We start from the raw sequence: 25138 nt of genomic DNA on the forward strand, positions 1-25138 counted from the left end.
AGTTATTCATAAAATGCCTCGTGTGCTCCTCTCAGAAATAGAGGTTTGACTTACAGTAAGTTAGCTTGTGTTGAGGATGTGGAAAGGTAACATGTACATGCAATCGGAAAAAATTAAGAAACAAAAAAACATTGATATTCAGAAATATAAACCTTAGGAAATGTTTTAATTTAAAGCACATATTTAAAAAAATACAAAATTTATATCAACTATGGATTGAACTATATTGTTGTGCTTTTTTAAATAAATACATGATTTTCTATTTAATCATTTTCAAATGAATTACTCTCTATTTTATTAATTCTACTTCATCATCCACCTGTATTTCACCTGTAAATACAGCAAATCTCCAGAAAAGTGTAAACCCAAGCAGAGACAGTTCATTTCTCTGCATACATTATAAATGAATGTCAGTAAGCTCCATGCTTCACCTGAGAGTTCATATGAGGTCATCAGAGTTAAGCTAACAGAAGGAACCAGTGAATGGTCTACATTTTGATCATAAACAAAGTGGGTCATTGTGAAGGAAAACACAACGGAGTCTTCTGTCAGCACATCGGCTAATTATTTTCCATTAGCGGTTTCTAATTCCTTCTACCTGTGAATTCCACTGTGGATGTTTTTCTTTTTTTTTTTCTTTTACTATTTCAATAGTTATCTCTAACAAATACTCTTTATTAGATCTTCTCCTAAAAGTGTCACGTCTTTGGCATTTTCTGGAAGAGAAAAACACTTCCTGTGCCTTGAAATGACATTCTTGAAGGGAATTCAACGTAAAACTCTTTGCTAAATCACCTGTGTGAATCAGTGAAAGCTGATTGGCTGTGGCGACCCTTGATGGGGTAAGCCAAAAGGTAGAAAGTTTGGGGTCACTTCAAAAAGCACTATTTTTTTCAATAAGGATAACTTTAAAATAATCATAAATACATGCTACACATTATTAATGTGGTAGATTATTTAAAAAAATGATGCAGATTTTGGTGGATTTTGGTGCATTATCTGCCTATTTCCCATTTCCAGCAGCTATTACTCCAGTGTTCTGATGGTACAATGTGTTTTCTCATTGTGTCTAGCTAACAGATGTTTTGAAAACTCTACTGCAATCATGTTAGCACAGCTGAAAACAGTTTGGTTCTCTGGTTGGAGAAGCTATAAAACTGACCTTCCTTTGGGGGTGTTGAGCATCATATTTGTAGGGTCGATCAAAATGCCAGAAAAAGACAACTTTCATGTTTTTACTATTGCTAGTCTTAGAAATGAAGACTGTTCCATGAAAAGAAATTGCTAAGAAATTGAAGATTTCCTTCAGTGTGTGAACTACTCTCTTTAGAGAACAGCACAAACAGGCTCTAACCAGAGTAGAAGAAGTGAGAGGGCCCGCTGCACAGCTGAGCAAGGAGATACTGTAAATGCATCAGAGTCCCTGATGTACTTGATGTGAGAAACAGACGTCTCACAAGATCTCAACAGACCCTTGTCACGCTGACGTCAGACAAAATAGCGTCATGGCCGACAAAGTGAATGGTCACTTCCAGTGTTCGCATTTAGAACAGCAACGCTGACAGCTGAACTCTGTTTGACACAATTTTCCATAAAAAAATAAAAGGTAACCTTATCAATTTCAACAGAAAAATGTACAATATTTATTTTATAAATGTCCTTCTGAACTGTATTTACATTTCCTGTCTAAGATCGTTCACAAATCTAAATACAAATTTGAATAATCAATATGGGAGGTTTTATTGAAAATATCAACCTTTCATTTGAGCAGATATTATTCTAACTAGTTCTATTTTTCTTGATGTTATTTGCACATATTTTTAGTGCGATCACCACAAAAGCAGATAGAAATTCATGCTGTTCACATTTAATACCTTCAGCAAAGACGCACATCGCTTCATTGCCTGTATGCATTTTAATCACTTCTCAGGATAAATTTATTTGTTGTTTTACGGGATACTTAAGGGGATAATTGTAAAAACAGGAATTGTTTGGCTCAGTGAAAATATTAAGAGGAAGTATCGAGCCACAGAGTTTCAGCTTTCAAAATAAGAGCGGTTAAGTAAAAAAAAAAAATCTCTCTGTGAAGGTATTTTATAACATTATGTGCAAATAGTCCCTTTCATATTTTTGGCAACAGTTTTCAATTAATTTGAACATTATTTTCCCAAAGATATGACACAGTTATGAACAAAAACAAAGAGGAGTGATGTTTGAACCACGGCTGAGCTAACAGCAGCAAGAAGAACATTTTAGACACAGAACAACTGTTTTTGTGTGCTGTCTGCATGTACTTTTGATCACACAAAGATTTTTATTTACCAAAATCTCCAATACTCCATGGTTCTTAAGTGGAATGTAAACATTTGTTTTATTAATTACAGGAAAAAAGTTGGAAACCAAAATAAAATCTGTAAATCCTGTCTTATCTATATTTCTTACCAAAAACAATTTCTAAAAGTGTTCCAAGCTTCAGGCTGATGTCAGACAGAAAGGGATCAAACAGGGACTTTCTCTGATACTGCTTGAATGAACCCTTTTTGTGCACGTACAACATCAGCTCTCAGGTTTCAGAGAGTGATCAGACAACACTTTGGACATGATGAGTTTCATCATAAAGGTCCTGCTTCATGTGAGGCTCAGGAACAAATGAATCCCTCCTGTGTGGTCAGATTTTCTGGGGCGTAAAAAACAAATCCAATCTGGAAAATACGGAAACCTTTTCTTAAGGACAGAGGGAGTCTTACAGGGAAAATCCCTAATTCTGTTATTAGCTGAAAATGCATCTCTGACAAATAGTCTGTTGATGGATGTGCTGCTTCCCATTTGACCTCTAAGAGGTTCAAACACCTTAAGTGAAATGTGAAATTATAAAGATAGGTGGGGGGGTGGGTGCAGGTATACCGACCAACCATAAGTGAGCAAGTTTTCTCAGCACAGGGTCAATGTAAAAAAATGAAGAAAAACATATTTTTTCTAAAACTACATAAAGTCTATGTAAGAAATTGAAGTGAAAAAAAAATTCTGGTCAGTAACTAGTGCACATCAGGTACTGTCTGGTGCACACACGTTACTATCCAGAATTTTTTTTCTTTTACTTCAATTTTTAGGAAAATAAAATTTGGTGAGCACCAGATTGTAACTGTAAAAAGATTTTTCCTAAAAATTGAAGTTAAAAAATAAAATTCTAGTTACTAACTGGAGCGCACACATTACTATCCAGAATTTTTTTTTACTTCAGTTTTTAGGAAAAAAAATGTTCTGGGTTATAGCCGGTGCACATCAGATAGAAACTGAAAAAAATGTTTACAAAAATTCTAAAAAGTACTATCTGTTACGCATCAGTCAGTAGATTTTTTAGTTCAATTTTTAGGAAAAACATTTTTTTATTTTTTTTTCCAATGTCCGTTTTGATGCTCCATACCTAATGCACACAATCAATATTTTTAAAAACATGTTCTCTAAACGTTCCTGGCCGTTTGGTTGAGCAGGCAGTTAAAGGGTTAAACAAACAGACCAAACAAAAGCACCAGAGCTGCTGCTTCTCCTGAAACACATCTTTTCTTACAGACGCTGTCAATCACGTGACTTTAGAATCAGTGCAATCGAGTCATTGGAACGAACTCTAAGCTGAGCGTTCTGTTATCAAGATGACTGCGGGTTGATTTCACAGAGTGGAACCACTTGACCCTGTTTGCAGGCTGACAACCGCGGAGGATTAGTGGGATCAGATGGCTGTAATCTGCCTGGGATGTCCGTTCACATCATCTGCTGCTTCACAGGCTTTTCTCCACAAACGGCCAACAAGTGTCCTCGAGCAGCAGCACCACCAGCAGCAGCACCACCAGCAGCAGCAGCAGCAGCACCAGCACCAGCACCAGCAGCAGCAGCAGCACCAGCACCAGCACCAGCACCAGCAGCACCAGCACCAGCAGCAATGCAGCTCTAAAATAACTCTGCTCACTGTTGAGCAACAGTTATAGCATACCAGTGGATTTGCATTACATTTCTAGACTATTTAAACTGTAAAATGTCCTAATAATAATTTAAAAGTCTGAATAAACCAAAGAGCTTTCTGACAACATTAAGACAAAGAACATAAACAAATCTAAAGGGGTTAAACTGTTATTATCATCATGCTATCATTCTCACTAAAACTGTTTAAAGGGGCCATACCAAGAGTGAACTATTTCCATATTTATGATCATATATAACCTATGGAACACTAAAAGACAAATTCTTTATGAAATATTTGTTATATTTCATGGGTTTTTTCCTACCTGGAAGTAAAATGATTTGATTCCTGAAGCTCCACCTGCCGCTGCGTGTGGGTGCCGCCCATTTCATGACATCATCTCAGAGCCAACGTTGGCAGTGCGTTTGTGTTTGAGCCACAAAAATAAACATCCAATTTTTTTCAAAGATGGATGCACATACTATATATGTGCCTTTAGTACCCTCGGCCATCAATACCCTGGTTTACAGCACAAATACACTCTGCATGACTGTGCCCGATGGGGGTGGGAAGAGCCCCGCCTCTAAATCAACAAACACCTGTTTAAGCTGGAATTTATTGAAGACAGGACACAACTAGAAGATATACGGTATTCTAGTTTTTTTGCTGATCATCATTAGCTCAGTGGAGAAATTGGGTGTTGGTGTTAGACTGGGGCGGTGCGGTCAGAGCAGACTCTTCCTGGAGGAGGCGGTTCTCAACTTATGATATCAGCACGTTTCCACCCGCTCATTTTCGTAGGTATGGGAGGGGCTGGTGCAGACAGTGCAGGTTTTTAGAGGACTACTCTGAAATGCATGAACGGATCAAAACGCCGCTTTAAGGTTCTTTATAGAGAGGAATGAACAATGGCGGCTGGATGGCTCAGTGGGCTAGGTGAAGGGCTGGCACCCAGGAGCCCTGGGTTCGATTCCCAGGGTTGTCCACTGATCCCCACCCAGATTGGGTCCTTAGGCAAGACCCTTGACGCTGCTGCCTAACTGGGTCCCTGTGCCCCTCAAGTACAGGGTTGTGTCAGGAAGGGCATCTGGTGTAAAAACTCTGACAAATCACTGATGTGAAACAGTGGGTGCTGTTACACTGTGGGGACCCCAGAAGGGATAAGCCGAAAGTGAACAACATAGAGAGGAATGAACAATATAATGCACTTACAAGCTCAAAAAGTAAAATTGTCATGGTATGGACCCTTAAACCCTCTGGAACCGAGAGCCTAAAACTCAGTTTTTGTCTCCTTTGAATTTACCTCTGCATTTTTAATTTGAAAGACCACATCCATGCTTATTTGGTATCATTTTAATCAGTACAACCTGTCCTATGTGACACTACCTTTATTTTTTCATTTTTCCATGCTGTACTCACAAACTAGACATAAAATCATGCAAAAACAGAAAATTCCATCTGGAAAAATGGGATTGATGTAGTGACGTAGTGGCTGCATCTTAAGGGGAGCTCACAGTTCCCTTGGTAAACCATATCAAATTTATCTTAAAAAACTCTGAGATCAGTGAGAGCACAAGAGAGAAACCTGCAGGTCACCTGTGTGTCCCATACAGGTTTGACTATTTATCATCTGCATACAGCAGCCCATATCCAGCCGTAAGGACAGTTAAGACTTACCCCGGGCTCACACCGCCAGCGTTACAGCTCCGATGCGAGTGCTGCAGTCTTTATGGAACTTTAAAAGTGCGAGAGGAAATCCCACTGCAGGCATTCACATCCTGCATCTGCGGTCAGGGCTCTTTGTCGCCTTAAATCCGTTTCGTTGGCTTTAAATTTTCACCGAACGACACAGATGAACCACAACAAATAAAGGGGGGATTAGCGTGAACATTTGTGAGTTTGGAGTTTTGTGAGGTCACAAAACGCTCGCCGTGTGAGCCCAGGGTCAGGCTTAATTCGATAACAAAGGCCTGCTGCTCAAATACCTAGTTTTTCTAAAAGTATGTACATCTCGCCCAACAGGAAAGGAGTTTTTGTTTGGTAGATTATTTCTTTACATTTTTTGTTCCTAGAGCAACTGGATGGACTTCCACAGAACTCCTGACTAAGCACTAAAAGAACACATCCGCTTAAGCCACGTTTCCGCTGAGCGGTACGGACCAGTTAATTCTGGCTAGTGTTTCCACTCTGTTAAGCCTTGTGTAGACCACTAGTGTGTCGGTGCGTCATTGTAGTGCTACGACTAGAAAAGCAACAACAATGGAGGTCATCCAGCAGCTCGTCTCTTTTTTGCTTTACTTTTTGTACACCGTGTAGAACAGTAATTAGATGTTGTTTGAAAGAAGATTGTGGGCGGCTAAGAAGAATAAAGGAAAAAGGAAATGCTAGCTTAGCGCTCTACTGGTGCCTTCTAATGTAATCACTTTCTGCCAATCAGCGGGTGGCTACAGCGGCCAAATTCAGCTTGTTGCAGGTAATGCTATATATCTAGTTCATAGTTATGTTAAAAAAACGTTTAAAAAGCTTTAAAAATGTAGTTTGTTCAGTAAATGTTTATCCTCTTCGGCCCACCTTTTGGTGTGTTTTGGATTTCGGCCCCTTGTGCGATTGAGTTTGTCACCCCTGCTGTAGATTCCTACAGTTCAGTTGAAATAGGATCATATTTTTAGCAAGCCAACAGATTTCCCAGCATTCTCTTGTTGTGAGTGGGCAGACATTAGGCCACAGTGCGGAGGAGCAGCACACCTATACCTGAAGATCCTGGCTCCACCCTCCTCCCCACAGGAGCTTCTGGTAGAACCTGATCACGCCCCTCCTGTAATCTGTGTGTCCTACACTTACTGCTGATAGTTATGCATGGTAAAGGTAATGTATTGCAATAAAAAAAACTTTTCAAAGAAACAACAGCAGAAAGTAGCAGGTCCATCCTCAGTGCATCACCGATCCGGACATAAAACACGTCAAAAGCAACTTTTGCTCAAAGCTGGAAAAGCTTCCAACATATAAACCCTCACCACTATTAAAAATCCCCATTGGAGCTTTGCCATGCAGCCACTCCACTCACTGAGCCAGAGAACAAAGGACAAGAGGACTGAGCCAAAACATGCAGGAGTCTGCTGCTGTGAGCTGCTTCAGCACTCACAGAATATAGAAAAACATTTTGTTCTGTCAAAAATATGTTCCTGTTTGAATGGATCCCAAATATCCTCAGACTTTGCAGGGCAGTTTTGATTAGTTCTGATTCTGACTCCACTTTTCCAGTCATAAGCTTTGGTAAGACTTTACAGTAACCATCACTTATCACAAATCATTAAAAACTGTCTAGTTAATGAACTAAAAAAGACTTGTTAAATAACAGTTAACCGTTTGTCATGGATTTATAAATGTTCCTCAGATAATTAGGTTTACTTGAAGGTCAAAGTTTTTTTTTGTGAACAATTGTTTATTGCACCATTTCAAATAACAGTTCAAAACATAACTTAAACAATCAAATAACCCTCCCCTTCCCTCCCAGGGGGGCAGCCCCCCAGGGGTTCCCTACGACAGGCGTTACTCACACAAAATAAACAACAATGTGTTATTCACACACACAAAATAATAATAATACATTGAAAAATAGAGAATAAATATATATGGGCATACATACACACATATATATTGTTGACTATGAAAAAAGGGGGTTGTGATATATAGGCAAATAAATAATAAAACCAATAATTGGGTGAGGTTAAGTGCCTCTATGTTCACCTTCCATGGATTCTGATTTTTAACTACACCCCTGCGTCTGACCACATGTCCAAAGTCGAAGATCTTGCTCTGTTTATCCTGGCAGTGGATAGTTCCAACAGTACAATGTCGTGGAAGTATGCCAACCATGTCCTGGTGCAGAGATCATGAGGTCTTGAAGGTCAAAGTTGTGCTAAAATGTGCTATATTGTTTGATTTTGATTGATTTTGTTTTTCTGTTTTGCACAAAAACTACCTGAACCTCATGGGTTTGTATACTATTGTAGACTGATAGTGCCATGTGACGGCTCAGTGTGTTTCTATATACATTAACATTGTTCATCATTGCCTGATTGCTGAAGGCAATCAGAGAATGTTGTTGTACAACTTTTTTATAGTTTATTATTATTCCACCAGATTTTTGCCGAGTGTCTCTTCCTACACGAAATGAGCTATAAAGATATAACCAAAAGTACTTTGTAAACATCCAGTAAGAAGTGTGTTTGTAGAAATAGCTTAACAATGCTAAAGATAGCTCTTTAAACTTCCTAAAATTGTTTTCAGAAAGTGTTAAGGTAAAAGAGATCATGTTAAAAGCTCTGTAAAGTCCAAATAAAAGAGACAAAGACTTCCCCCATTATGCCTCAAAATGGTTTCTGAAAACCTTGTGTAGGCCAAAGAATTATGATATTTTGGTCACTAAAATGGTCCTATATAACATATATAGTTTAAAGTTTTTAGCGTCATCTAGTGGTGGTCTGACAAAGGTTTGATCAGCTATTTCAAACAGCACTGATTTCAGCAATCAGACACAATTTCTTTAAAGGAATTGCAAATCTAGTTTTTTGTGGTCTTTCTGTGAAACACTACACAGAAAAGCCTACGGGTGATTGAACAAGATTGAAGTACATAAATCTGATATTTTAAATATCACATCACATTTCCGTACCTTAACCGTTTTCCATCCATTTGCTGCTCAACAAAGATTCACAGGTACTAGTAAATGGTTAATAAACTACCAACTAATCTGTAAAGTGTGAGTTGACATATTAGTTAAATATTCATCATTAGTTTATGTTTGTATTTTGACGTCATTCCTAAATTGGAAATGTTCCTCATTTAGTTCTTAAATGAGCAACAGCAGCAACTTTGAATTAAAATCCTGGTAACATAAAGTATTAACTGATACTTAAAGACCAGCTTCAATTAGAATTGTCTTTCCTGTGTTTTTAACTTGTTCTTGTAGCATTTTTCTCATAATAGAGGACCTATGTGAAATCTTTACAATTTAAACCGTGTTTCTAAATTCATCAGAAAACTGGATGCTGGTAAACTTGAGGCTATTGACACGACTACTGACTGTAAGTCTCTCTTACCACTCCACATTCATTTACCTGCTCCAAGCTGGCATCTGGCTCAAAACTGTATGACTGGATTGATCCAATATTATTCGCCACTACTTTTGCGCTGCGAATGCTAGCTTGAGGCTATAAGCTCGCCATGAGTGCGCAGACAGAGCTCTCTGCAACATGGAAAGTGGGGTTGCTCCGAGCCAACGGTCCCGCCGACAACCCAGATTATTATTGTATTTGTAATGCTGGGCATTAATGTGTCTTTAAAAAGGTCAAATGCTTTTGGGTTGTGGATAAAGACTGGACAATAATAATTGAAAGACCACTGGGAAGGATTTTATAAAAGAAGAAAATGTGCTTGGAGTAGGACTTTAGCAAGTCATGTTGTGTGAATCATTCAACCACTACTCCCTTAACCAGGATCAGAAGACCCTGAACCAAACCACCGTCCTATGAGACTTCCAGTAACATTTATGCTTTGGTTAAGCTGTTTAAAGAAATGTTAAAGTGAATTAAATACGTGATTAGCAAAATACTTTTGTGTTTGTTTTCTCTTTGAGGTTTCATTGTGAGATTTCACTAAAGTTACTGAAAATAATAAGAAAGAAACAGATAATAAGTTGAGTGATTCCCTTCAGTTTGTCAGGAAGTTGTAACCTTTCAAGTAGTGCTGCCACAAACAATTATTTTAATAGTCGACTATTCACTGATTATTTTTTCAGATTAGTTGACTAATCGGTTCATGCGCAAACTGGATGTAAAGTACACATCTTGACCATCATCAGCTTTAAACTAACTAAAATTTAGCTATACATCATTACCTGTGATAATGCTAGTGTGAATGCTGTAAGCTGAATTTGGTCGCTGAAGATGCTGAAATTGATAAATGAAATCAGTGAAGCTAATAGCTGAAAACGCTGAAGATGAGCTAAAATATTCGTTTCATGGCAAGTTAGCCAAAAAACTGCAAAAAGCCCAAATTAGCCAAAACAGCTAGCATGCAGCTGAAATATTAGCTAAACTCTAAATTAGCCAAAAATTTTAAGAATTCATAAATTAGCCAAAATAGCTAGCATGTAGCTGAAATATTAGCTAAACTCTACATTAGCTTAAAAAAATGAAGAATTCCTAAATTAGCAACAACAACTAGCATGTTGGTGAAATTTTAGCTAAACTCCAAATTAGACTGAAAATGCCACGATAACTTTCAACTTTACTACACTCTCACTCCATATAATATAAAGTAACAATCAACAATTAAATTAGTGTCGACTTAGTATCGGCCGTGGTGCAGCGGTAGGGCGGTCGACTCCTGATCAGAAGTGAGCGGGTTCGACTCCGCCTTGCCCGCCCATGTGTCGAAGTGTCCTTGGGCAAGACACTGAACCCCGAATTGCCTCTGGTGGGAGGTTGGCGCCAGTGTTCGGCAGCGGCCACCACCAGTGTGTGAATGTGTGAATGTGTGAATGGGTGAATGGGTCTGTGACTGTGAAGCGCTTTGGGCCCTTGAAGGAGGGTAGAAAGCGCTATACAAGTATACGCCATTTACCGTTTACCATATTTTAATAGTCGAGTAGTGGTCGATTAGTCGACTAATTGTGGCAGCTCTACTTTCAAGTCGAGCGCATCAGGCTGAACAGTAGTAAGTCATTTATTAACAGCTTGTTCATGATCTAACACTAATTAATAAAGTGTAGCTTAAATCATTAGCATATAGTTAACACATTATTTGTAACTCGCATACAAACAGTTTGTAGGTTATTGATAAGGCACATTTATAAATTCATAAACTGTTATTTAACACTAGAATCCCTGGAACTTTCAGCTTCTGCTGCAATGCCCCCCTCCCCTTCTCAAAGTAGTGTTGTGGTGATCACCTTAAACCATCAACAATGACTTTCTGATTTCGCAATGCAGATGTAAGGTTTAAATTTGCAGGTGAAAGAAGTATTTTTAACACAGACAAATACAATAAATGACAAACTGGTGACATGGGGGAGGAGGGGGGGTGATACATTTTGGATGCTTTTAAACCATGAAGATTGTGTTTACTTTTAAATTTTATTTTTACCTCAAAACTGTTCAATGCAGGGGAAAGAAATATTTTTAACACAGACAAATAAAATGAATGACAAACTGGTGATATGAGGGGGGGTTGATCCATTTTTGATGCCCTTAAACCATCAACAATGACTTCCTGATTGCGCAATGCAGAATGTCATGTTTAAATTTAAGTTTGACATGCATTCCAGATTCCGCCACTAGACGGTCAAGTGGTTATGGCTGCGGACTCACATTCAGAAGGTCATGGGTTCGAATCCCGCTCAGGAATAGTCCACATGAAATATTTGTTTTTACTTTTAAATTTTATTTTTACCTCAAAACTGTTCAATGCAGGTGAAAGAAATATTTTTAACACAGACAAATGCCTTTAAACCATCAACAATGACTTCCTGATTGCGCAATGCAGAATGTCATGTTTAAATTTAAGTTTGACATGCATTCCAGATTCCGCCACTAGACGGTCAAGTGGTTATGGCTGCGGACTCACATTCAGAAGGTCATGGGTTCGAATCCCGCTCAGGAATAGTCCACATTAAATATTTGTTTTTACTTTTAAATTTTATTTTTACCTCAAAACTGTTCAATGCAGGTGAAAGAAATATTTTTAACACAGACAAATGCCTTTAAACCATCAACAATGACTTCCTGATTGCGCAATGCAGAATGTCATGTTTAAATTTAAGTTTGACATGCATTCCAGATTCCGCCACTAGACGGTCAAGTGGTTATGGCTGCGGACTCACATTCAGAAGGTCATGGGTTCGAATCCCGCTCAGGAATAGTCCACATTAAATATTTGTTTTTACTTTTAAATTTTATTTTTACCTCAAAACTGTTCAATGCAGGTGAAAGAAATATTTTTAACACAGACAAATGCCTTTAAACCATCAACAATGACTTCCTGATTGCGCAATGCAGAATGTCATGTTTAAATTTAAGTTTGACATGCATTCCAGATTCCGCCACTAGACGGTCAAGTGGTTATGGCTGCGGACTCACATTCAGAAGGTCATGGGTTCGAATCCCGCTCAGGAATAGTCCACATGAAATATTTGTTTTTACTTTTAAATTTTATTTTTACCTCAAAACTGTTCAATGCAGGTGAAAGAAATATTTTTAACACAGACAAATGCCTTTAAACCATCAACAATGACTTCCTGATTGCGCAATGCAGAATGTCATGTTTAAATTTAAGTTTGACATGCATTCCAGATTCCGCCACTAGACGGTCAAGTGGTTATGGCTGCGGACTCACATTCAGAAGGTCATGGGTTCGAATCCCGCTCAGGAATAGTCCACATTAAATATTTGTTTTTACTTTTAAATTTTATTTTTACCTCAAAACTGTTCAATGCAGGTGAAAGAAATATTTTTAACACAGACAAATGCCTTTAAACCATCAACAATGACTTCCTGATTGCGCAATGCAGAATGTCATGTTTAAATTTAAGTTTGACATGCATTCCAGATTCCGCCACTAGACGGTCAAGTGGTTATGGCTGCGGACTCACATTCAGAAGGTCATGGGTTCGAATCCCGCTCAGGAATAGTCCACATTAAATATTTGTTTTTACTTTTAAATTTTATTTTTACCTCAAAACTGTTCAATGCAGGTGAAAGAAATATTTTTAACACAGACAAATGCCTTTAAACCATCAACAATGACTTCCTGATTGCGCAATGCAGAATGTCATGTTTAAATTTAAGTTTGACATGCATTCCAGATTCCGCCACTAGACGGTCAAGTGGTTATGGCTGCGGACTCACATTCAGAAGGTCATGGGTTCGAATCCCGCTCAGGAATAGTCCACATGAAATATTTGTTTTTACTTTTAAATTTTATTTTTACCTCAAAACTGTTCAATGCAGGTGAAAGAAATATTTTTAACACAGACAAATGCCTTTAAACCATCAACAATGACTTCCTGATTGCGCAATGCAGAATGTCATGTTTAAATTTAAGTTTGACATGCATTCCAGATTCCGCCACTAGACGGTCAAGTGGTTATGGCTGCGGACTCACATTCAGAAGGTCATGGGTTCGAATCCCGCTCAGGAATAGTCCACATGAAATATTTGTTTTTACTTTTAAATTTTATTTTTACCTCAAAACTGTTCAATGCAGGTGAAAGAAATATTTTTAACACAGACAAATGCCTTTAAACCATCAACAATGACTTCCTGATTGCGCAATGCAGAATGTCATGTTTAAATTTAAGTTTGACATGCATTCCAGATTCCGCCACTAGACGGTCAAGTGGTTATGGCTGCGGACTCACATTCAGAAGGTCATGGGTTTGAATCCCGCTCAGGAATAGTCCACATGAAATATTTGTTTTTACTTTTAAATTTTATTTTTACCTCAAAACTGTTCACTGCAGGTGAAAGAAATATTTTTAACACAATTTGGACAATGCTCCCAACCTTAGTGGGAACAGTTTGGAGCGGGCTCTTCCTCTTCCAACATTTTTGTGCACCAGAGCACAAAGCAAGGTCCATAAAGACATGGAGGACAGAGTCCTGAACTGAACGCCATAGAACACCTTTGAGATGAATTAGAGCAGAGACTGAGAGCCAGACCTTCTCCACCAACATCAGTGTGACCTGACCAATGAGCTTTTGGAAGAATGATCCAGAGTTCTTATAAATACTCTCCTCAACCTTGTGGACAGCCTTCCCAGAAGAGTTGAAGCTGCAATAGCAGCAAAAGGTGGAGCAACATCATATTGAACTCTGGGTTAGGAATGAGATGGAACTTTAGTTCAAATGTGAGTCAAAGCAGGAAAGCCAATACTTGTCCACATGCATCAGGTAACTACAACCGTTAGTTCAAATACACATTAGGTACTACATGCTGCATTAACATATACATGGGCAAGTTAATGGCTCATCAGTGACCCACCATGACACAACAATGGGCTCTCGGACTAAAGCGGGGGGGACTCTTCCCTGCGCAAATTTGCGCAGGCTTAGGACTTCTAGTGTTAACAGTGATAATGCATTAACTAACAGTTTATTAAAGATTAGTTCACTTACTATAATAGTTACCATCCTGACCAGACCACAGTCAAAACTCTTCAGCACTGGATTTGATAACTAGATTATAACAAACGTAACTCAAAGGTAATCCACACATGACAATTTAGGCATTACAACGTTGAAAGTGATAACTTTCAAGTTTGGAAGTAACTTCTACAGCATTGGCTTTATTACAAATAAGTGACTGGTGACCACGCCCCCTCCAGGTAAGACTAAAATAATCAGAATAGCTCAGCAACAAATCACATTATTGGGGAGTTCTGGGTGTGGAAACCCAATTTCTTGAATGTAATTCAGATGTGACCACCTGAAGACTGAGACACCTCGAGACACGACATAAAGATCAGATTATTGGAGATCATGTAAACAGGCCAACTAAAACCAAAAACGCTCTTCTCGAGGTTATTGAGTCCCGAATGGAAAAATCTCAGAGTTACAGTCAAACTGAACCCCTAAACACCCTAAAGTTTGAGTTCAAAGGCAGAGCCCCCAAACAGATGTTCAGATCAGCATCCTGATGCTGACTGACTGAAGCCGTCTGACAAGTCGGCACATCCGGTCAGAGTCCTGAACGAAGCGTGACTCACCCGTGGGGGCAGACGCATCCCGGCACACAGGGGTCATGGGAGGAGCAGGGGATGTTGAGCAGGTGGGACTCACAGGTGTGCTCACAGGCCACACCTCTTCCTGGCAGAAAGCCGTCATCTCCATCCGAGCAGTTCTGGTAGAGCTGGCCTGCTGGACACAACCTCTCTGGAAGAAGAAAAATCCTACAGAACTCAGGAGGAGCTTCAAAGACACTACCAGTGGAGCAGGTGACTCACCAGAGTCTGGGCTTTGGGACACCAGTTTACCATTCAGGCAGAGTCTGTAGAGGAACACAGGCAAAGGTCACCAAGGAACAACACAGCCAGAGTTTGGAGGATCTGTTCTCTTTGTTGGTAATTCTTATGCTTTAGGGCTTTCATCGCTTTTATCATCAGATCTTGTCCCTCTGTGCTTTTCGCCTTCAAAAACCAGTTTAATCAAATTATTTTTCCGGTTTCATTGACTCTGAAGTTTTTAAAACGATTCTCTTTTTAACCGTTTCCTTTAGTCCAGGGGTCTGCGACCTGTGGCTCCGGAGCCACGTCTGGCTCTTCTACCCCTCCATTGTTTCTGCCTGGTCACACAAAAATACTAAGCTTTTAGCTTAAGAAAGTAACTGGAAAGTAAAGTTTAAAAAAGTAAAATAATGTATCACTCCGCAAGCCTTTAAAGCACAATAGCCATAGTGGTTCGATAATCAAGAACTAAACATTTTGACAAATTCCAGTGTTTCTAAGTGTACCTCATGGTTAAAAAAATACAGTTAATTATCTCTGTTTTGATTTAGATAGTTAGATTTATGAATTTATGGCTTATAACACCACAAACGTTTTCATTTCTACATTTTAATTCAATTAATTCAATTCAATATCATTTATATAGCCCAATATCACAAATCACTTGCCTCATTGGGCTTGAAACAGAAAGTCAGTCATATAATATAAACAATAGCAAAAAACTTAGGCCCTCCCTCCCGGTAAGGAAAAACTCCTAAAAAGAAACTGATTTAGGAACAACATTTTACTACCTACCACTAGATTTGCTCCATTGAGATGATCCTATGTGAAACAGGAAGTCTTGTATTTTGAAAGGAAGTCTTGTGAACCTCTGGTAAATTTTAAAACTTTTTTATATTTAAAAAAAAAAAATTCTCTCATCTCAAAGTTTGTTTTATTTATGGCAAAAAATAATAGCGTATTTATTTTCTCTTAAAATAACGATAACATTAATACAAAGTCTTGTTTTTCAACAGGATGTGTGGCTCTTAGCGGGTTGTGATCAGTGAGAAATCAACTCTTTGTGTTAAAGGTTGCAGAGCCCTCAGCTAAACTGTAAATTAGCCTAAAAAACTGGAGAAATGTCAAGATAAGCCATAAACAGTATGCTGCTAAATTAAAAGCTGAATTCCAAATTAGCCTAAAAAACCCAGTAGTTACTGAACATTTTAAAGTTTGAATAGCTGAAAGTATGTGCAGAAGTTCACAAGTTTGAAAGTTTTTGAAGGATTTGAGCAATCTCTCATTCATTTCATATGGAGCATATTTTGTTCAATATTTCAAAAACTATAAAGTTTATGAATACCAAAAGAACAAGCAGTAATGTTTTGAAAGAACTAAAAGTTTTGATGCCAAGATTATTGAAATTGTTGAAAGTGTGATTAAGTGTTTATGTGCAGAAAAACGTACAGAAAGGAGCAGCAGAATCACACTTGTGTGAATTCTGTAAAGTATCCAAAAGCACCAACAGACTCTCCTGTTTCAACAAAGCAGAGAGGGGGCCGGAGCATTTAGGAGGGCTCATCATAACCCCATTTCTAAAGAAATGTTTTATTATCTTCACTTGACTAGATCAGAGAAAGGAAAGAAAGTCTTACTTAACACCTGCAGAAGTCACGATCACATCTCCTGGTTCGTAGTCGGCTCCATAGACACTGCAGGGACACTGGCTCCTGTGATAATACAAGACAGTAAACTCCGATGAACAAGAATCTGCATCTGGTCCAAAAGAAAATCCAGATGTTTTTGTGTTCATCCCAACAGTATTACTTGCAAGGAGGACCTTACGTTACACCTGCAGATAACCGAGGGAGGGAGGATCTCTTTTCTGGACATTCAGTACTTCTATTGCAGTGTTAAGGGCCTTTTTAATTAAAAATAATAAATATTACAGTTGTATCTTGTGCTTATATTTAAGTGTTGCTCAAATGGGAGGTGAAGTAATGAATAACAGATTTTTGTTGACACAAATGGGGCATGTTTAACACAGATTTGCCCTCTTTTTTTAAAGGTGGGGGGTTTCTTGACGTCCAACAGGGTAAAAATAAAAAAGCCAAAGACCCCAGAGCCTAAAAATTTGCTCTTCCAAGCTACTGGATACGATGCCATCAATCAGAACATGCTAAAAAATGCTAAAATATACTCAGGATTTGCCTAAAGAACTTAAAAATGTGAAATTTCGACAAAATAGCTAGAATAATGATTATATTAGCTGAACTCAAAATAGTCCTAAAGAACGTTAAAAAGTCACATTTTCACAGAACAGCTGGCATGTTACTAAATTGTTAGCTAAACTTGAAATTTGCTTAAAGAATTTTTCATAAGTCTAATTTTCCAAAAAAAACAGCAAGCACAATAATAACACATTAGCTAAATTCCAAGTTTCCAAAAAGAACTAAAAAAGACAAATTTGGACAAAAAATGGTCATAATGCTAAGAAATGCGATGCCTTCAATCAGAACACGAGCAAAAAGACATGATGAAGAATCTGGATCGACTTTGGAGCCCGCTCAGTGAAACATCCATTGAATTAATCCATCGGGGATTTCTGAAGTACCTCCAAGTATCTCAAACTAATTACTTTAAATGTTTAATAAAATCCACCTATTTATCTGTGTATTTAAACATAACTATGTCAGAGTCGTCATGAATGTCTATATATATTACCATGAATAACCAAACTGACACTGGCTAGTTTGTGTCACACGCCTCTTTTTACTTTCATTTTTGACTCCAAAGAGGAAGCACATGTCCACTTGGTTCCACCTCCTTCTTCTAAGAAGCTTTTTATAACATAGTTTCACTTGTTTGCTGTCTTGTAACCATAATAGTAGAATTAACACTAATAGTCTGAATAAAATACCTGAAACTCCAATATGTAGCCTTTATCTTTGTACAGTAGATAACACTGTAAGTTAACACTTTAGTTCTTTTGATGGACATTGGGGATGAGTGGTTGCAGCCTATTTCAGTCAGTGAGGACAAGTTCAGGATGATATGCTGAATTACAATCTGTTTTTTTTTCAATTTGTATTAATATCCAAACAGATTATCCTGCATTAAATAAGGCAAGGAAAAAACATAAACAAATACATCCCAAACTCTTTTCCATTTAACACTGTCATGTTTATAACGGACATATATTTTAAAAACCCACTCCAATGAAAATAGTGTTTTTTGTGTTTTTAACCTGATCTTGAAGCATTTTTCTCATGATGGAAAACACACGTAAAGAAAATTCAGCTAAAAACTTAAATTCTAAATATTTCTTTATTCAAATCTTGATGAATCAAGAGCAGATAAAAAAATGCTCAACCAAAAAGTTCTCTTTTGTGACGCAGCAACTGAAATGATGAGTGAAAGTCCCCCTGCTCTGCTCCATTCTGATGCATCTACCAGATAGATCCATGAACGTCTTCATTTTCCTCCTCTGGGCTGCCATCTGGATCTAAACTGTACGGCTGGATAGCTCTGATATTGCTCGCCATTTTTGTTTTACCGTTAGCTTGGGGTTGTGAGCAGCAGAAAGCTGCAGGAAAAGGAAGTAAAGAAAAGGATGATGGGAAATCATCTCCACAGCAACATTTAGAGATGAATTTCTAATGAAACTATGTCCTAGAAAGCAAAACAAGTTTTTGATTCTGGCTAAAAACAACAGAACAATAATTAAGGGACCACTTGGAACACTTTGAAAACAGATCAAAAGATGATATGAATGGAACTTGAGGTTACTCAGAGTTCCCGTTAAGCCACAAGTACACAAAAATGTTCACATTTTATCTGTTTCTCTGTAAGAATGACTGTCAAGTGGACTTGTTTAACCTTAAAATGAGTATTCCAAGTGAGTGGAAAGGAATGTTAATGGCACTGGACCTCATTCTAACAAGAGGCAAAGCAATCATTGCGGCTAATGTTGAGCTAAGCTGAGGCTTAAGGCCTTTGTAACATATAGAGTAGCACTACATCAGTTTCTGTACTGCAAACTCTTTCTCACTGGTTATCAGATATCTGTGTCGTCCCTAATGAAAGGGGGGGTTTCACGGTAAATTCCTACTCGTAACCTGATCACATGGTAAGTAAAGCGCTGCACTGAACTTGGATGTAAAAACCTCGGACATTAAAGAAGAATTAGGCAGCGAGTCTTGGAGGGTGAAGCGGCCTGAAAAGGAGCAGACAATTAGCAAAGTCCTTCAGCCCTAATGTTTGAGGAGAGCTGTCAGGTCCAGATGAGAGCTGACCTGTGCATCAGAGCACATGAAAATACCACCTTATGATGGAGTATCTGCAGCAGCAGCACTACTTCCACATCAGCTTGACTTTTTTTATTTCCACCTGCTTTGAGCCCAGGTGTAACACGCCAACTAAGACACATTCCAAGAAAACTTGCAGCAAAAACAAAAAAACTAACGTTAGCTGATGTTAGAAAGATACGACCCCAGAAACATTTCGGGTTTAAAGCAGAGTAAATACCCCAAACTCTGGAAGAGTTTTTTTGTACATCTCACTAGTTTGTGTACATGTCAATGTGTTTAAAGAATCTGGGTTTTACAAATAAAAAACATGAATGGCATCAGATTGTTAATCTAAATGTTTCTGAACTGAAATTAGTATTTGAATAACTCAAAAATTTCACTTTTAAATGTTTTTTTTTCTTTTGTTTTTTTGTAAATGCAGCTGATTTTGTGGCACGTGTTCAAAGACAGCCCAGCCTCACCTGTGCACACAGGTGTGTGTTCTGTGGTTGTAGAAGGATCCTTGAGGGCACGCGCAGCCCTCCTCACACTCCTCCCCGCAGCGCTGCAGGGCAGGGAGGGAGGAGCACTGTCCCTGGCAGGAGGACACACAGCTGCCGTACTCCATGGAGGCGGGACAGCTGACGGCTGTAGAGGAAGACCAGCGTCACCATGACCCACACTCAGGCTTCATACAAGAAACATAGACTTAACAGAAAAAAAGGTCTGATCCTAAATACCTACTTTATGTAGAGGATGATGGTGAGTTATATACAAACATACACCATGGCTTCACAGTTACAAGGTCAAAAAAATGATGCTGTCACTGCGAACTATTAATCCTTTGCTGTTATTTTTAGCAGATTCAAAATTATTTTATTTTATTAAATTGAACTTTACGGAGCCCTGAAAGGGACATCGAAGTAAAAAAAAAAAAAATTCTGGTTACTAACTGGTGAGCACCAGCTAGTAACTGAAAAAAATATTGTAAAAATTGAAGAAGTAAAATGTTTTTTTCCTGGTTGCTATCTGGTGTGCACTAGACAGTAACTGGTGCGTACCAGATAGCAACTGAAAAAGATCATTCAAAAACTTGAAGAAGTAACTTTTTTTTTATTGAAGAATTTTTTTTTCTCGTTACCAACTAGTGACTAGTGCGCATCAGATAGTAACTGGAAAAAAATTATAAAAATTAAAGATGCAAATTTCTTTTTATTTTTTTCTAAAAATTGAAGTAAAAATGTGTTTTTTTTTCCTAAAACACGTTTTCTAACAAAATTTTTTTCCTGGTTACTAAGTGGTGCTCCCCATATGGTTAGTGGCGCGCACCAGTTACCATATGGTGAGCACCAGATAGTAACCAAAATTCTTATTTTACTTCTATTTTAAAAAAAAGAAATTTACTTAATTTCTTTTTATTTATAGTTCAATGTCCCATTAGGGGCTCCATATAACTTTGACAAGCAAATTAATAAATAGTTTAGATTTACCAACGTCAATTCTTTTAGAAAAGGAGAAACTCAAAAGTTGTATCCACTAAATGAGCTAAACAATAAACCTCTGCTACAGGAGCAACAAAAATAGTCAATAATTACATTTGTATTAATCTACAGACTATTGAAGTTAACGGATGAATAGAATAGAATAGAATAGAATAGAATAGAATAGAATAGAATATCTGGTTATAAAGAATATCCCGTTTGTGACTTTTTAAACTCAAAGTGGGGTCTAACAAGAGTCCAGAAAAAGCGATGGCAGTCCTAGAGTGAGTGATGGTTTGTGTTGCTGTTTTTTTAAAAATCTCATCAACTACAACATCACTGTCATCGACTTTTCCATATTTTGAAACTCAAGATTTAGGCCAAATTCTAACACTAAAAACCATTAAAACTCCTCTTTCAGACACTGATACTGAGAGAGATACTGCACCATGGTAACCATAGTAACCACCAATGATTTTAAAACCTGCAGCAGTATCATGTCCCCTCTTCTATCACAGGAAATATGTTCTATAATAACCTGTGATTGATGCAATCACTGAAGTAGGACTTCAGATGTTTCAAGGCTGTAAAACTCCTCACTACACACTTTATCCACTTTTTTCAGACAGTTTCACTCAAGTTCAAACCTTCATATAAAATAAGTCTAGGATTATAGAATAAAAACAAAGATCTGATCGTGATGAATATTTATGTACATGTTTCTGATGATGGAGGACATGCTTGAAGATAATGAAGATTATATTTATTACAGCATAATGACGTGTTTTACATCAGAGGAATAAGAAGCTCAAAGCTTTGGAGCCACACCAATCCTTACCACAGTCGGGAATGTGGGAGCGAAAGTCAACGATGACGGAGAATTTGCGGCAGTGTCGAGCGTAGTGAGCCAGCGTGGAGCAAAGGCAGGGCGTCCCGCACTTACAGGTGTTTGCCCGACACTGCTGATGGAAGGGGGCGGGGCTGAGGTACTCATGACAGGCGGAGAACAGATCCTGATTCAGCACATCGCACATTGATGAGGCGTAGCTCACTGAGCGTCGGCGGGAACCAGTTCACATGCGGAGAAATGGAAGCAGAGTTTCAATCTTTCTCCAGAGAGCAGCTGGTAACAAACCCTACAAACTCATACAGTCAGTGATCCCCACCCCCACACAGAAAACAAACAGATACAAAGAGACTGTCAGACCCACCGGCCTGCTGGTGACTGTCACACGGGTCCATGGGGGGCACGCTCAGACTGGACGAACAAGCAGACGAGACCTTCCACGTGTTTCCAAACAGCTGTGGGGTGCTCTCTATCATTCCTGACGGGGACCTGGAGTCAAAAGAGAAGAAGGCTTTCTTCACAGCTGCACATCAATTTAAATGTTGAGTCGTACTAAATCGACTTTGTTTAGACTCCGTGGTCGTACTTTGAAGGGCCGGGAATGCTGATAGCTACCCCCCCCTCACCTACAAATATACAAGACCAACAACCTGAAGCGTCAGCACTACCAACATCCGCTCTTTAGTGTCTTATGGGTCAAATCACTTCTACCTCTTTTCCACTGAGGGGCCCAGACCAGACCGGTCCCCTCTTGACTGGTTTGGAATGGTCATGGCATTTCTAGTGAGCGTTTCCATTGAGTGTTGGACCATGAAAGTCCATACGGGGTGTAGACTGATGATGTAGCTGCACGTAAAACAGTGAAAGAGAAGCTGCATCCGCTGACTCAAGGAAAATGAAAAAGATAATCGCGGAGGATCATTATAATCCAGAGCTGGGCTGCAGAACTGTCTATTGTTCTGAATTAAAAAGGAAAAAAAAACAAGTTGATCAACACTCCAATGTTCTTCAATAAATGTTTTATAAAGCAGATCATAAGTGTTTTTGATGAGTTTGGATCAGTAACAGATTGGGATGTCCCGATCAGGTTTTGTTGGGCCCGATCCGCTTCCGAGTCATTTGATTTTGTGGATTTGCCGATACCGAGTCCCTATCCGATACTTTTGTAACACATTTAAAACATGAATATATAAAATAAACAGGTTAGTGTTGTCCCTTATTTATATTTCATTAACCTTCTTTTATCACTAAAAACTTAAATAAAACACTTCTATGAAGTAGCTTTAATAAAAAAGTAAAAATACAGCAAATATAATCTAGGGAAAAAACTATATTTTCTTGTTATATAAGTGATACTTAGTCATGTGAGAACGTTTAGTGACTTTAGCTTTAACATCTTTAGAGCTATTGAACATTTTTAACCAATTGTGATTCAAGTCCTCATTTAAAATTCTTAAAAATAAATGATGTATAGCATGAATTGTGTGCAGCCGTCTGTCTGCAGCACGAAGAGCTTCACATTAAAAGGAAACAGAAACTCCGTCTTTTTTCTGGTAAAATGACTCTATAGGTTATTGTTCATGTGAGACACCTGCTGTCAGTTTAAAGCATTTTTTAAAGAGTTATTGATCCCAGAAGTCTGAATCTGTGATCATCGCGTTAGCTTGACTGATTGTTTACATTAGCGTCCTGTTTACACTCCTGCTGTTTTCTGCTGCGTTTTGAGGCAATTACATTTAGTGATCTGTTCATGACATGCAGACTTCTAGTGGAGTATTTATCCGGAATAATGGGCCTGAAATATAAAGCTCTGATAATACTGTAAGAATAAATGAAGAATCCGATATTGATCGGGGGACTATGTCCGATTTCGATCGAGTCATCAATCGCCTGATTGGGCCCGATTTCAAATCACATGATCGGATCGGGACATCCCCTGTAACAGTCGGGGGAGACACAGAGACGGGAACGTGTGTGTGTACGCGTGCGTGTCTCCGTGTTGTGGATTCTGCGCCTCTCCGGTCCTCAACCCCCGCGAGGGCGGGGGAAAGAGTGCATGCGCGCGTGCATGAGGGAAGCAGCTCACACTGAGATGAGAGACAGAATAAAAGGCGCGGCAACAGTTGTTGTCAATTGGCAAAGCAAGGAAAAGTAATAATAAAAAGTTCCTCTAAGAACTGAGACTTTTGGCTTCACGCTCCGGAGGCTCTGAAGCTCCAAACACGGAGGACAACCCAGGAAGAAGAGGAGCTCTTCGGCCCGGAGAAAATCTCTCCTGCGTCCCTCGACCACGGTCGGGAAACAAAGCAGGAAAAGTTCAAGAAGAAGAATTCATCTGAAAAGAGGACAGAACTTTTGGTCTGGATCTTGAGTTGGGAAAAGTGCTGGTCTGACGCTTCCTCTTGTCATAAAACCTTTCCACCAATCAATGGGTTACATCAAGTGACGACAGAAGCTCCGCCCTCACGTGTCCATTCTATTTTCCTATGGACCTACGACCTACACGGGTCTAAAAATGGTATCAGTCGGACCTGTTTACCAGGTCCATTTTGTAATGGAAACGCTAAAAAGTGCGGTCCGATGTGGTGGCCCCACCTGTGTTTGACAACATTAGCTTAAATGGACAATCAGTGGGAAGGCTTGTGACCCAATCCAGCCGCCTGGTGGACAATGGAACTTGCCAGCATGCTACAGAGGAGCTGACTAGCTCAATTCAGGAGAACTTCCTAGCTCAATACAGAGAAGTACGTTGGTATACAACAGTGGAACTCGCTAGCATGCAGCAGTGTAACTCGCTAGCATGCTACAGAGAAGCACGTTGGCATACTACAGTGGAGCTCGCTAGCATGCTACAGTGGAACTCGCTAGCATGCTACAGTGGAGCTCGCTAGCATGCTACAGTGGAACTCGCTAGCACGCAGCAGTGGGCCTTGCTAGCATGCTAAAGTGGAGCTCACTAGCATGCAGCAGTGGGCCTTGCTAGCATGCTAAAGTGGAGCTCACTAGCATGCAGCAGTGTTGCTTGCTAGCATGCTACAGTGGAGCTCGCTAGCATGCTACAGTGGAACTCGCTAGCACGCAGCAGAGGGCCTTGCTAGCATGCTAAAGTGGAGCTCACTAGCATGCGGCAGTGTTGCTTGCTAGCATGCAGCAGTGGAGCTCACTAACTCAATACAGTGGAGCTTGCTAGCATGCTACAACAGAGCTCACTAGCATGCTACAGTTGAGCTTGATAGCATGCTGCAATGAAGCTCGCTTCAGCGGAGCTTGCTAACATGCTACAGTGGAGATCGCTACCAAGCAGCAGTGGAGCTCACTTTAAGCAGATCCTGATTTGACCCCATACTCCTGATCCATCACAATTTGATGAATTAATACACAGAAACACAGCTTTAATCTTAAATTGTTATATGTCTTGGATCATGGGAAAAATTCAACAAGAACATGTTAAAAACTCAATTTTCATTGGAGTGGGTCTTTAACCTTTTTGGTTTTTTGTGAAGTCCACATAGATCCTATTTGTGAGTGGACATTTTACAGATAAACCTGCTGTAGACATACTGCACATACAGATGATTT

At 39.0% G+C, this 25138-nt stretch overlaps 1 protein-coding gene across 2 annotated transcripts in view; it reads right to left on the bottom strand.

Moving 5' to 3' along the window:
• otog (otogelin) overlaps positions 1–25138 on the bottom strand; it is a 100750-nt gene that overhangs the window by 42248 nt on the left and 33364 nt on the right. For both annotated transcript variants that reach the window (XM_024263082.2, XM_024263084.1), the window contains 6 exons: positions 21924–22048; positions 21551–21763; positions 19714–19879; positions 16598–16672; positions 14961–15004; positions 14724–14889 (listed from right to left, as the gene is read on the bottom strand). In XM_024263082.2, the coding sequence (XP_024118850.1) occupies positions 14724–14889; positions 14961–15004; positions 16598–16672; positions 19714–19879; positions 21551–21763; positions 21924–22048 (789 nt within the window). The remainder of the gene's footprint in view (positions 1–14723; positions 14890–14960; positions 15005–16597; positions 16673–19713; positions 19880–21550; positions 21764–21923; positions 22049–25138) is intronic.

Source organism: Oryzias melastigma, unplaced genomic scaffold (assembly GCF_002922805.2).
Source record: "Oryzias melastigma strain HK-1 unplaced genomic scaffold, ASM292280v2 sc00236, whole genome shotgun sequence".
NCBI lineage: Eukaryota > Metazoa > Chordata > Actinopteri > Beloniformes > Adrianichthyidae > Oryzias > Oryzias melastigma.